General features: G+C 47.2%; 2 protein-coding genes across 4 annotated transcripts in view; one reads left to right on the forward strand and one right to left on the reverse strand.

Annotated features, from left to right (window-relative positions):
* The window catches only part of LOC142882414 (ras/Rap GTPase-activating protein SynGAP-like), a 35,407-nt gene extending 33,025 nt beyond the window's left edge, over nt 1–2,382 (forward strand). For all 3 annotated transcript variants that reach the window (XM_076017146.1, XM_076017147.1, XM_076017148.1), the window contains one exon: nt 2,193–2,382. In XM_076017146.1, coding sequence (XP_075873261.1) covers nt 2,193–2,231 — 39 coding nt within the window. In that variant the 3' untranslated portion in view covers nt 2,232–2,382. The remainder of the gene's footprint in view (nt 1–2,192) is intronic.
* Nucleotides 2,383–8,339: 5,957 nt separating this feature from the next.
* On the reverse strand, nt 8,340–9,533 carry LOC142882407 (relaxin-3 receptor 1-like). Its single transcript, XM_076017139.1, has one exon. The coding sequence runs from the start codon at nt 9,531–9,533 to the stop codon at nt 8,340–8,342; it is 1,194 nt and encodes a 397-aa protein (XP_075873254.1).
* Nucleotides 9,534–12,668: the final 3,135 nt, after the last annotated feature.

The following is a 12,668-nucleotide window of genomic DNA, read 5'->3' on the forward strand; positions in this document are numbered from 1 at the left end:
TTGGTCACATGGTTTTTCTTTCTTTTTCATGACTGTTTACACTGCAGATTGTCAGTCAAGGCATCACAACTAGGAATGAACACATGGAATATGGATTCAACAACAAAGAATGAAATAAGTCAAGTTAATAAGTTAGTAAGTTTTATATTTGAGTTGATCTAGAACAGCCACCCTTCATATAAAATATATATAATATAACATATTTAGGTATTTGACATTTTTTTCTTTTGCCACATTAATCCACATATCTTGCTCATATATTTGATGTCTTCAGTGCAGACAGTAGTCCAGATCAAGAAGAAGCAGGTGTGTCCAAACCTTTGACTGGTGGCAATAATGAAATAATCAGAAGTTTCAGGACGTGTGTGATCCCATCCCAAAGAAGACTTCAGCAGCTTTCACATCAAGTGACACAACTGCAATTCTAACTTCAAGCGACGCTGCATCGCTTCTGTTTGTGACAATTGGGTCGCCAGACCGAGTCAGGTCACGTGCAGTCGCTCTGAACTCGCAGGTCCCGTCAGGTGGATCGAGCCGAAGTGGCGGCCGGGTCTCCCTACCCCACCCTCCCTACCCACCTTCCCTATAGCACCTTCCCTACCGCACCTTCCCTACCGCACCTTCCCTACCCCACCTTCCCTACCACACCTTCCCTACCCCACCTTCCCTACCCCACCTTCCCTACCGAACCTTCCCTCCAGCACCTTCCCTACCGCACCTTCCCTACCCACCTTCCCTACCCACCTTCCCTACCCACCTTCCCTACCGCACCTTCCCTACCGCACCTTCCCTACCGTACCTTCCCTACAGCACCTTCCCTATAGCACCCTCCCTACCCCACCTTCCCTACCCACCTTCCCTCCAGCACCTTCCCTACCCACCTTCCCTACCGCACCTTCCCTACAGCACCTTCCCTCCAGCACCTTCCCTACCGCACCTTCCCTACCGTACCTTCCCTACCACCTTCCCTACAGCACCTTCCCTACCGCACCTTCCCTACCCACCTTCCCTACCCACCTTCCCTACCACACCTTCCCTACCCCACCTTCCCTACCGCACCTTCCCTACCCCACCTTCCCTACAGCACCTTCCCTCCAGCACCTTCCCTACCGCACCTTCCCTACCGTACCTTCCCTACCACACCTTCCCTACCCCACCTTCCCTACCGCACCTTCCCTACCCACCTTCCCTACCACACCTTCCCTACCCACCTTCCCTACCCCACCTTCCCTACCACACCTTCCCTACCCCACCTTCCCTACCGCACCTTCCCTACCCCACCTTCCCTACCGCACCTTCCCTACCCCACCTTCCCTACCCCACCTTCCCTACCACACCTTCCCTACCCCACCTTCCCTACCGTACCTTCCCTACCGTACCTTCCCTACCACCTTCCCTACCCCACCTTCCCTACCGCACCTTCCCTACCGCACCTTCCCTACCCACCTTCCCTACCACACCTTCCCTACCCCACCTTCCCTACCGCACCTTCCCTACCACACCTTCCCTACCACACCTTCCCTACCCCACCTTCCCTACCACACCTTCCCTACCCCACCTTCCCTACCGCACCTTCCCTACCCACCTTCCCTACCGCACCTTCCCTACAGCACCTTCCCTCCAGCACCTTCCCTACCGCACCTTCCCTACCGTACCTTCCCTACCACCTTCCCTACAGCACCTTCCCTACCCCACCTTCCCTACCGCACCTTCCCTACCCCACCTTCCCTACCGCACCTTCCCTACCCCACCTTCCCTACCGCACCTTCCCTACCCCACCTTCCCTACCCACCTTCCCTACCCCACCTTCCCTACCACACCTTCCCTACCCCACCTTCCCTACCGTACCTTCCCTACCACCTTCCCTACCCCACCTTCCCTACCGCACCTTCCCTACCCACCTTCCCTACCCCACCTTCCCTACCACACCTTCCCTACCCCACCTTCCCTACCGCACCTTCCCTACCCCACCTTCCCTACCGCACCTTCCCTACCCCACCTTCCCTACCCCACCTTCCCTACCCCACCTTCCCTACCCACCTTCCCTACCACACCCTCCCTACCACCTTCCCTACCACACCCTCCCTACAACACCCTCCCTACCGCACCTTCCCTACCGCACCTTCCGCCGCTGCTGCGTGCCGTCGCGGTGCTACCCAGCTGTAATGTGCCGTCTCTCTGTCTCCCCCCAGTCTATCAGCCAGGGTTATGGTGGCCACCCAGGATCCTGACTGTCAGTTTACAAGTGACCAGAGGTCCTGATGGTCACTCCAGTGTAAGACGACCGCCCCAGATCAACACAGAGCTGATGAAGAGGAGCCTTGGTGTGGCCCCCTACGGGAGGCCTGCTCCCCACCCCATAAGCCCCTCCCCCTCCTCACTGCCCCCCCCACTCCTCACTGCCCCCCCCTCCTCACTGCCCCCTCTTAAGATAAACTTTGCACATGTTCAAACTTTGCCTGAAAAGCAGAACTTTGACAATCAGTTTAGCATGAAGACCAGCGCGTCTTGACTGAGACACAAGCCAACGCCACGACAATGGCAATACTTAAAGCCCCAATCTCTCTATGAATTGGAAGAATCCTAAGAACATGGATGTGACGCACGTGCTTCTTATCGCAACTGGCTGCAGGTTTTTAAAGAAATAAAATCATTGAAAATGCAGAAAAGCTTTTTAACGAGCACAATCTCCCCACCTCGGCCGCGTGGCGACAGCTGTCGGCCATGCGTGTGTTCTTCACTACTTTGCCATCTATGGTCTCTGGATGCAGGGCCCCGGCAAAGATACATCCACACACAACTTGCTCTAATCCCTTGATGACATCACAGAGGGCGTGCTGATGGTTTTTTTTATATATCCTTGACGAGACAGCCATCTCATCTTGACAGATGAGCGCAGATTCTTCAACTGCTTTAAGATACAATCTAAATCTCCTTGCCACTCGTTCCTTCGGCACACAGTGTGAATCCACAGCAGCACTGAGGTGTTGCAAGGCATCGTCAGGTCTGCAGGGGGTAGACCCTGACCCTGACCCTGACCCTAACCCTAACCCTAACCCTCAAACCCGCAGCTTTCTCTCTGTGTGGACACGCACTTCTTCAAATGACAAGAATCCTTTTTTTAGACCTTGCAAAACATCTTCTTCACTTTTTAATTCTACTAATGATGATAATAATAATGATGATGATGATGATGATGATGATGCATAATTTGAGAAAAAAACAAATGACGACAACAACAACAACAACATGACATTTCAAATGAGTGATACAAAGTGCTTTACAAATGAGGCGGTCATCAAGGAAACCCGGAGAGCAAGGCTGATTGTTTTCAAGTGTGCGACCCATTTACACCTGCTAAATGATCTGTCTCATAACAACAACAGATTGTGGGGGGGGGGTTATCAAGAAACGTTCAATTGAAATTCAGTTTTCTTGAGTTAAAATCACAAATGAAAAACTTTTCCTGCAGAGTCCACAGCTGCCAGCTGCGCAATAACTTTTATTTTTCTATCACTAGACTGGACAGGCTGAGATTGCCATCACACACTGCAGCACTGGACCAATTACTAACAGGTTGTTTGCATTTTAGTTTAAGGCATGGAAAAAATACAGGTTATGGTTTATAAAGCATTGATTTCATATTTAAGGAAAATAACTTTATGATATCGCAAATATGGACTAAATATATTTACGGCTTATTTACTTCATATAACAAATACAACGCTACTCTTTCATACACATGACATTACAATTGAATGTATTCTTCATGCAACCAAATGCATCTTTGTGACTTTCTTATCCAATTCTTCATGTCAGGTGTAAATGGGACGAACTGATTGCAGATTTCTCACTGCTGATTCAAATGATGGATTTCTTGGTGAATGAAAATGCAATACTGATTTATTAGCTGTGTTAACCATGATAAAAACAAAACTCACAATCATCTTTAAATTCAAAATGTCACATTCCACACGTGGTTCCATCCTTGAAGCCAAAAACTAATCAAGGTTGGGGGGAAGTTTTGAATCAACCAAGAAAAATTTTCATTATTTATTCTTTTCTCTTCCGCGTGTTTTTTTCACAGCACTTTGTAACATTGGTTTGAAAAGTGCTGCATTAAATAAGCGAGTATAAACCTGTGCATTTGGAAAGCGACTCATAGCCGGTAGTGATTAGTTCATCTGTTGTGTTGAATGTTACTCAAGCATAGATGTGCAGTTCTGCATGTGCTTTTTCCAAAAAAAAAAGAAAAAAAAAAGCGAGGACTCGTGAGTGGGTTTGTTGTCGGGTGAAATTATTCTCATGTACAAAAATCAACAACAACAACAACAACAACAACAACAACAGCAACAACAACAGAAGCTTTGACACGGCTTCCCTCACGGAAGGCAGCCTGCTGTCTTTCCTGCTTCAGAAGAGGGCGTCAGTCTTTGGCATTAAACGCCACTACAGTATAAAGTTTTATTATTATTATTACTACAGTGTGAGGAGAGAAATCACAATCAGCAGCAGGTTAATGTAGTCTATGTGCATACGAACGGCTGCCTTACAGTCGGCGCCACAGGGCCTCAACGACAACACATTCAAAACACACACCTGTAAAAAAAACAACTTTCCTCTGTAAATCTCTTATTTTGTAGTTGTGTGATAAATGAATAAGCGGTGTGTTGGTTCACTCTGTGTGTGAGTCAGAATCATTTCTACTCCAGATCTTATGCTTCATCTGATTTATCGACCTTTTTGCCTTTCTATGATGAAGATCTTTGAACGATACAAAAGTCCTCTGTTGACAGAAATGTATAAAAATAAAATAGCTTCATGTATATTTATTCTTATATGTACAATGTACTCGGATTAAGAGTAGGCCGTCAGGCATGTTCAACTTTGTGGTAAAAACAATCTTCTGCTTATATAATGATGAAGTCTTAATGCTGCAATCCAGACACTACAGTGCTGTGGGTGTGACTGCGGACGTGGGAGGAGTTACATTTTTCCTGCATAGCACATTTCTGTTCAGCGGAACAATGAGACCAATGTCTGATATCAATTATATTATATATAAATATATATATATATATAGATATACATATATATATATAAATATAAAGGGTGGGGTGGGGGGGGGGCATCTCGTCTATGTTTGTGATACTAAAATAGCAGTGGTGCTTTCAACAATACTGGGTTGCAGTTTTAAGTCATTTTTTTGGGGCGGGGGGGGGGGGTGTTTATTAGCTGGCCTGCATTGCAATACAGTGTTTTAAAAATGTTATACTGCTCTTTTTCTTTTTCTTTTTCTTCTTTTTTCATATTATGGGATGCTGCAATCCACAAACTGACAAATATTGACAGACGACTTCTTATAAACACATGACGCTCACCCTCGTGCTCCTGGTACCGAGAGAATCATTGACTCCACCAGCTGATGTAGTGATGCATATATATGTACAGTATATACATGTATATACATATACATACATATACATGTATGTACTTCTTTTAAAGCGAATGCAAGGTCAGGCTCCATTTACAGTTAAGACGACTCATATCCAATTAGCGATAAAGGGCCGTTGATGGAGATTCCTCTGTTGCATTAAAGTGCCGGTACCCTCATCCTGACACTAGTTCTGTTCTTTGGGTCACAGCTCGCGTGAGACGTCACAAAAAGGCCTCAAAAAAGCCCAAACAACAAAGCAAATGAATAAAATCAGAGCAATTTCTGGGTAAAAAGAGAGATGAGGGATGCAGGCAAAAGCAGACGGTGCTTTTATTTTGGCGGCCTTGTGCCCTTTATCTCATCCTTATAAATAGTTTATTTCACACCTTCTCTCTTTATTATTCTTGATCTGAAACGGAGCACAAGCCGTGCCTCTCGCTCCAAAGCAGAAGAAGGAAAGAAAGAAAGGAAGGAGCGATGGGTGCTGTGTTCAATGAGTGTTCTGTTGGTTCTGTCGGTTCTGTTGGACAAGCGACGCCCTGTTGGGAGGCAGTCAGCAGAAAACACACACTGTGGCTTCGCTGCAGCTAAAGCAGGACCTAATCAATGGAGGGAGTGATTGTGTATATTTTAAAATCAGGGTATTTAACATCTGTCCACATGTTTATATTTCTAAAAAAAATCTGAAAATTGCAAGTACAGCGTTTTGGCGGGAAACAAAGTGTTTATTCTGGGCAGCTACTACCCTGCACAAGTGATGAACTGTGGTACCATGTGTGTAGTTGCTGGCATTCTCACTTGAATTGGGCCGACTGGATGTAATACTTTCATTTGACTTGACATTTGTTTTGAAAAAAAGCCATGCCACCCCCTCCCCCCCAACCCACCCCCATGGATAAGCCATACCTCCCACTTTTGCCCCTCCCCTGGTGTTGTATGGTGGATGTTCAATGTTGGTAGTTTTATTTATGATGGTAGTTATTGTGGGTATGATTGCGCTCGTGATTAATATCATTATTAGTGTCAGTATACTTGATATGATTTGTTTTGGTTTGAACAAAGGGAATGTATTCATTTTTCAGCTGTTTTTTTCCTCCTCTGAGTGATTTCAATAAACAAATAAATACACAGTGATGTTTTCCTTCTGCTTTTATATGAAATGCGCACAGACGTGTTTGAGTCTGAAGAGCCCGAAACACATCAATAAGTTGTTTTATTTTATTTTATTATTATTATTATTATTATTATTATTATTAATAATAATAATAATAATAATAATAATAATAATAATAATAATAATAATATCAGCAAAGGCATAATTCCTACAGTCAAATTCCACTTTGACTGCAAATTCAGCGCTCTGCGTGATTCCACTCCATCTTTAGCAGCGAGTAACACAACACACACCTCATGTCTTGGTGATGTTGTGATGCACAATACCTACCGCATGTTCCTCCGGCCTGCTGTCCCGTGCACAGCAGGCTGCAGGTGTCCACATGTCAGCTGCGCTCTCCCACAAAGCTGCGTGATGTCGGAGGAATGCAGACAGCCACGTGGTCGCCACCCTGCAGGAGTCTCGTTCACAGCTCCTCCTGATCCTTCTCAGTCCCTGTCGCACTGCTCCGACCAGCCACGCACAGCCACGTGTCCACTTTTTGTCCGGCAATTCCTCTTTTGAAAACAAACGAGTTCATATTTGAAACGTGAATGCAAAATTCATTTTAAATGTCCAGGACAAAGTTTAGATGAGAACAACATTAAAGAAAGAAGAAAAGAGTCGGCAATAAAAAACAAAATCAATGTTTTAGAGCGCAGGATTCAAATCCTTGCAATTGTTGAGACTCAGTTTGAGTCCTGTGTGCCTGTAGCAATGTACGGCGCCACCTTGTGGTTCACCATGTTCACATAATACATGACGACGATGCATTGGTACAGGTGCAGATGGGGAAGACAATAGGAATGATTTATTACATTCATTCATGTCATTTATGTTTGATTTGTAAAATTAATTTTCTACAATGTACGTTGAAGACTTCAAAGCGCAGCGAAGTCCCAGTTTAAAAACGCATGACTTTTCAACACTAATAAGAAAAAGGTGTAATAATTCTTCTTCTCCAAACTGCTGCATCCATGCTTCAGTAACATTCAGTACAACACTGCGTGCAGAATACATGTGGAGACTAAACTCAAACCAGAGACTAAACTCAAACCAGAGACTAAACTCAAACCAGAGACTAAACTCAAACCACAGTCTGGGCCAATGTTATTTTATTGAGTCTATTCTGTCAAACAACACAACACGTACAGAGCCGATCTGAGGTGTGGCGAGGATAAATGCTCCCGACCAGGAATGTACAATAGTATCATGCAAAGAAAAGAAAGAAAGAAAGAAAGAAGCATTTGACAGCAAAGAGAAGTTAAAGTTGTAAATCAGCGTTCAGGCTGCAGTTCAAACTTTGACTGAAATCTCAGCTCACTCTTTTATAACTGAAACATTTGAAACAAACACTGAAGAGCAGAAAGCTCGGAGCTTCAATGAGAGCAGCTTTGTGTGTAGTGTGTGTGTGTTTGTGTGTCCAGGACATCAGGCACCCCCCCCCCACCCCACCCCACGCCCCTCTGGATACGGCATTGTGCAGGACAAAGAAATTTCCTTGATATTGTGGACGGAGGATGTGAAGATGTGATCTTGGTACTTGGGGGGGAAGAAAAGACAAAGAAAGACACATGGACACTACAGAGTGGAGACTTCTGTCGGCAGGGTAGGGTCAGGGTCAGGGTAGGGTCAGGGTAGGGTAGGGTAGGGTAGGGTAGGGTTAGCGGACCCTACAGAGTGGAGACTTCTGTCGGCAGGGTAGGGTCAGGGTCAGGGTAGGGTAGGGTAGGGGGGGGTTAGCGGACCCTACAGAGTGGAAACTTCTGTCGGCAGCGTGGACAGAGGCGCCACCCTCCTGCTGCTGCACTGGCTGCTGGCGACGCCCACGCTGTTGAGCGGGATGGACAGCTGGGCGGCGGCCTGTCCCGACGCCTCGCCGGACCCGATGCCGCAGGGCATCTTGGACACCACGGCCAGGCCCAGCTTGAAGAGCACGCTCTGCAGCGCGGCCCGGTACTCCCTCCTCACCAGGCAGTAGATGACGGGGTTGAAGCAGCTGCTGCTGTAGGCCAGGCAGTTGGCCAGCGGGAAGTAGTACGTCTGCGCCGCGTAGTAGGAGCCACTCATCTCCACCAAGTCCAGGTGGATCATGGCGCTCCAGAACGTCAGCACGTTGTAGGGGAACCAGCAGGCGCAGAAGGACAGCACCACCACCGCCACCGACCTGGAGATGCTGGCCTGCCGCCGGGAGCGGCTGCCCTTCAGCTTGTGCTGGCACAGGAAGCGCAGCATGAAGAGGTAGGAGAGGCTGATGACGGCGTAGGGCAGCAGGAAGGCCACCAGCACGCGCAGGAGCTGGTAGACGCCCAGCCAGGACGTGCCCAGCGGGAAGCGCACCAGGCACGCCGTGTCGTTGCCCACGGGCTTCAGGTCGGCGTAGACGGCGCGGGGCGTGGCCGCCAGCAGGGCGGCGACCCACACCAGGGCGGCCACCAGCGGCGAGCCGCACAAGCGGCTGCGGGCGGCCGCCCGGGAGCGCAGGGCGCTGGCCACGTAGCAGTAGCGGGTCAGGCTCATGGCGGTGAGGAAGAAGCAGCTGGCGAAGACGTTGAGCGCCGTCAGCAGCGACACGGCCTTGCAGGTGGCCCGGCTGAAGGGCCAGCTGTAGTCCAGCGCGTTCTCCACCGCCCAGAAGGGCAGCGCCAGCGAGAAGAGCAGCTGGGCCAGCGACAGGTTGAAGACCAGGAAGTTGATGGTGCCGGTGGTGATGGTGCGCGTGGAGTAGAGCAGGAACAGGACCAGCAGGTTGCCCAGCACGCCGGCCGTGGCCACCAGGAAGTAGACCACCGAGATGACCATGCGCAGGCCGAAGGACTCGTTGCTCGGGTCCCAGTCCTCCGCCGTCGAGTTGTGCGAGGCGTTGCCGTCCGCGGAGGAGAGCGGGCCGGCGCCCAGGATGCCGGCGCCGAGCTCCAGACCATCGAGGTCGGCGTCTGACATGCTGTCGACCCGGAAGGCCCGGGGCCGTCCGCTAAATAATTACTCTGGCGGAACTTTCCGCTGCTCCTCGGTTTTCTTTGGGTTTTTTTTGCCAGCGATGGAGTGAAAGCCGTGAGTTCTGGTCGTCTGTCGATCAGCCAGCAACCATTCGTCCCTGCGAGGGAAGAGGAAATGATTATTGCATAATAGGTGCGGCGCTCGCTGAGGAAATACGTTCATTAGCCTTCAGATAAACAGATTACGCCCAAGTGTGTGAGATAATCCACTTCCCTCGTCACACAGTCAAACTTCTCAGTGAGGGGCGTGGAAAACATCGTGCAGCCATCAAACCACAGAGAGGAGGAGAAAGTCTCTCTGGAACTCCTCAGGGGGAATTTACGTTATTCTGCACAACATCGTACAACAGCGTTCTGAGTCAGTGAATCAGTGAGTCAGTGAGTCGGTGAGTCAGTGAGTCAGTGAGTCAGTGCGACTGCAGCAGAGAGCCGCTGCACTCTGTCTTAGGAAGCAGAAGCAGAAGCAGAAACCAAGCAGCTTTTACACTCACGACCAATTTGCGTTGGTGCACTTTGAAAAACAACAGCAATATAAAAAAACAGCAAACTTGACTAAATATATAAAAATATATGTACAGGAGAAACAAAAATAAGAAATTACAAAAGAGCAGAAATAATAAAATGCAATAATAATTCTGTGGTGCAAAGAAATGTGTGTGCAAGAGAGGTGTGTAGTGGGTGAACTCTGAGCTGATTGTAATCCATCTAAGACAAAGATATTCTTATTACATGAAGAACAATCGTGACCGAGTTGTCAACGTCCCACTGTGAAAGACAACGCTTCTTCTTCTTCCCGCTTAAACAAACTTTGTAAAAGAGAATCTCACCTGGAAGTCGCAGAGGGAGCCGATGTCGAGCTTTCCCTGCCGTGGCCGCCGCTCCGCAGCCCAACATGAAATCACGTTGCAGACGGAGGAGGGGAGGGTGGATGTTGAATGCAACGCTCCACCCCGTCACATCTTTCAATCTGCATAAGCAGACGGCAGCACAGCGGAACTTCAGGGGGAACGAAGATCACTGCCTTCTCAAAGCAAGATCTCCTTGGTGACTTCAGTCCATTGTGTGCATTTAAAGTCCGCGAGCGGAGTTGCAGGGAACCGCTTTGTCTTTTCATGTATTGATACGGAAATACAAGAAAGCAATACAGAGCATTCTTTAATAACGCTGTCCTCTTGGGTTCGGCATTCCCACCATCACTGTGACGTCACATTGAACAGTGATGCATGTTTACGATAACAAAGTTCTCACGCCATGATTTTTATTACAGCTTTGTTCAAAAGGTTCCTTTTTGTATAAATACACGAGTAAGAAATATGTTTGTGTTTATTTTTATGACTATTATTATTAGATTAACTTTGATTTCTTTCATGGATTGTAATATTAATGACAAATAATCTTGTTTTTTTTCTGTCTTTAGATCTTTTCCTTTGTCTACATACATCAGTGTCAAAGGTCACATGCAGGCATTCATTTTTCCATCGATTGGTTCTCACCAAAGAGTGAATTAGCATCTGTGAGTTCAGACGCTGCCTTGCAACCCTGGACAGATGAAAAACAGACGTGTGGCTTTTCTTTCTATTTATATCAGGGCCACTGCTTGCAGATTAGATTGAGCCGCAGCGATGACTCTTCATTATGAATCGCTGATCGTGGAAAGAACATCAGCAGTGAATGAGCAGATGAGATTAGCGGGGAATAAGCGGAAGAACGAGGATGCTGATGAATGTCGAGCCGTCCAAACTCAACCACGGGCCAACAAAACAAGTCTGTTTTCATGATGTCGTCCCACCAGCTGTTCGACAGCTTCTTCTTGTGATCACACTTTGCTGGAAAGGTTGCAAAAACATAAGGCTCTCGACTTGATATGAACAGTGTGCAGATGGGCCCTGGCATAGTTGCAATAACAAGATGCACAAGTCTCATGGTATTGTTATTTAAAATGAATAAAAACACGTTTGAAACTACCTGAGACATTGATGAGAACAGTGTGCGTGAAGAACAGTGTGTTAAGAACAGTGTTAATAACAGTGTTAAGAACAGTGTGTGTTAAGAACAGTGTTAAGAACAGTGTTAAGAACAGTGTGTTAAGAACAGTGTGTTAAGAACAGTGTGTTAAGAACAGTGTTAATAACAGTGTGTGTGTTAAGAACACTGTGTGTTAAGAACACTGTGTGTTAAGAACAGTGTGTGTTAAGAACAGTGTGTGATGAGAACAGTGTGTGTGTTAAAACCACAGCAAATCAGTTGGTGTTGAGAACAACACCAACTGCTCTCAGGCTCTAACCCTAACTCTAACCCTGACCCTGACCCTAACCCACACATCATTGATGTAATGAAGTCAAAGATAATAAAGGACAATGTGTAAACAACATTCTATGGCCTCTTTTGATAGAATTACACTAAAAGAAATGACATTAGGATGAAATTTGATCCTTTAATTAGCAACAAATTAAAGAAATAATTACATTCACTGTAATACTTTATGGAGTTCATTCAGCTCGTCACCTTGTGGAAGGATTCAACCCCCACATCTGCATTATTAACTACACCATTAAAATCCAATCAATGTGTTTTCTGGTTTCACTGTTCCAACACAACGTGCAGTCTGCTCTGCACAGAGGTTACTCACACCGAGTGTTACCGACTGACATCAAGCAACAATAACAAGAAACAAACAACAGATTCTGGGTTTAAAACAACGCATTAAAGCCACTTGTCAAAAAGCAGTGATTGAAAAAATGCAGAACTGTCTGCAGATGTGCATCTCTTCAGAAATAAACGAAGGGAAGAAGGAACTCTGGCGCGGTGGGGGAGAGGATTTGTTGCCGTCTTTTGCTGTGTAAACAGCGCAACAATGTATCCCTCTCACGGAGAGGAGAGGCAGATAAGAGCCCCCCCCCCCCACCACCACCGCCACCGCCACCGCCAGCTGATCTCCTCTCAGAGTGCGCCCCCTGGCGACAGGTACAGGGCATAACACCAGGATGCGGTCGAAGGGGTCATTTTAAACAGAGTCCGTCACCAAGCCTGCTGCTGCTGCTGCTGTATTACTGCTGCTGCTGCTGTATTACTGCTGCTG

The sequence above is a fragment of the Nelusetta ayraudi genome, unplaced genomic scaffold (genome assembly GCF_046127955.1).
Source record: "Nelusetta ayraudi isolate G7.1 ecotype Tasmania unplaced genomic scaffold, CSIRO-AGI_Nayr_v1 ptg000262l, whole genome shotgun sequence".
NCBI lineage: Eukaryota > Metazoa > Chordata > Actinopteri > Tetraodontiformes > Monacanthidae > Nelusetta > Nelusetta ayraudi.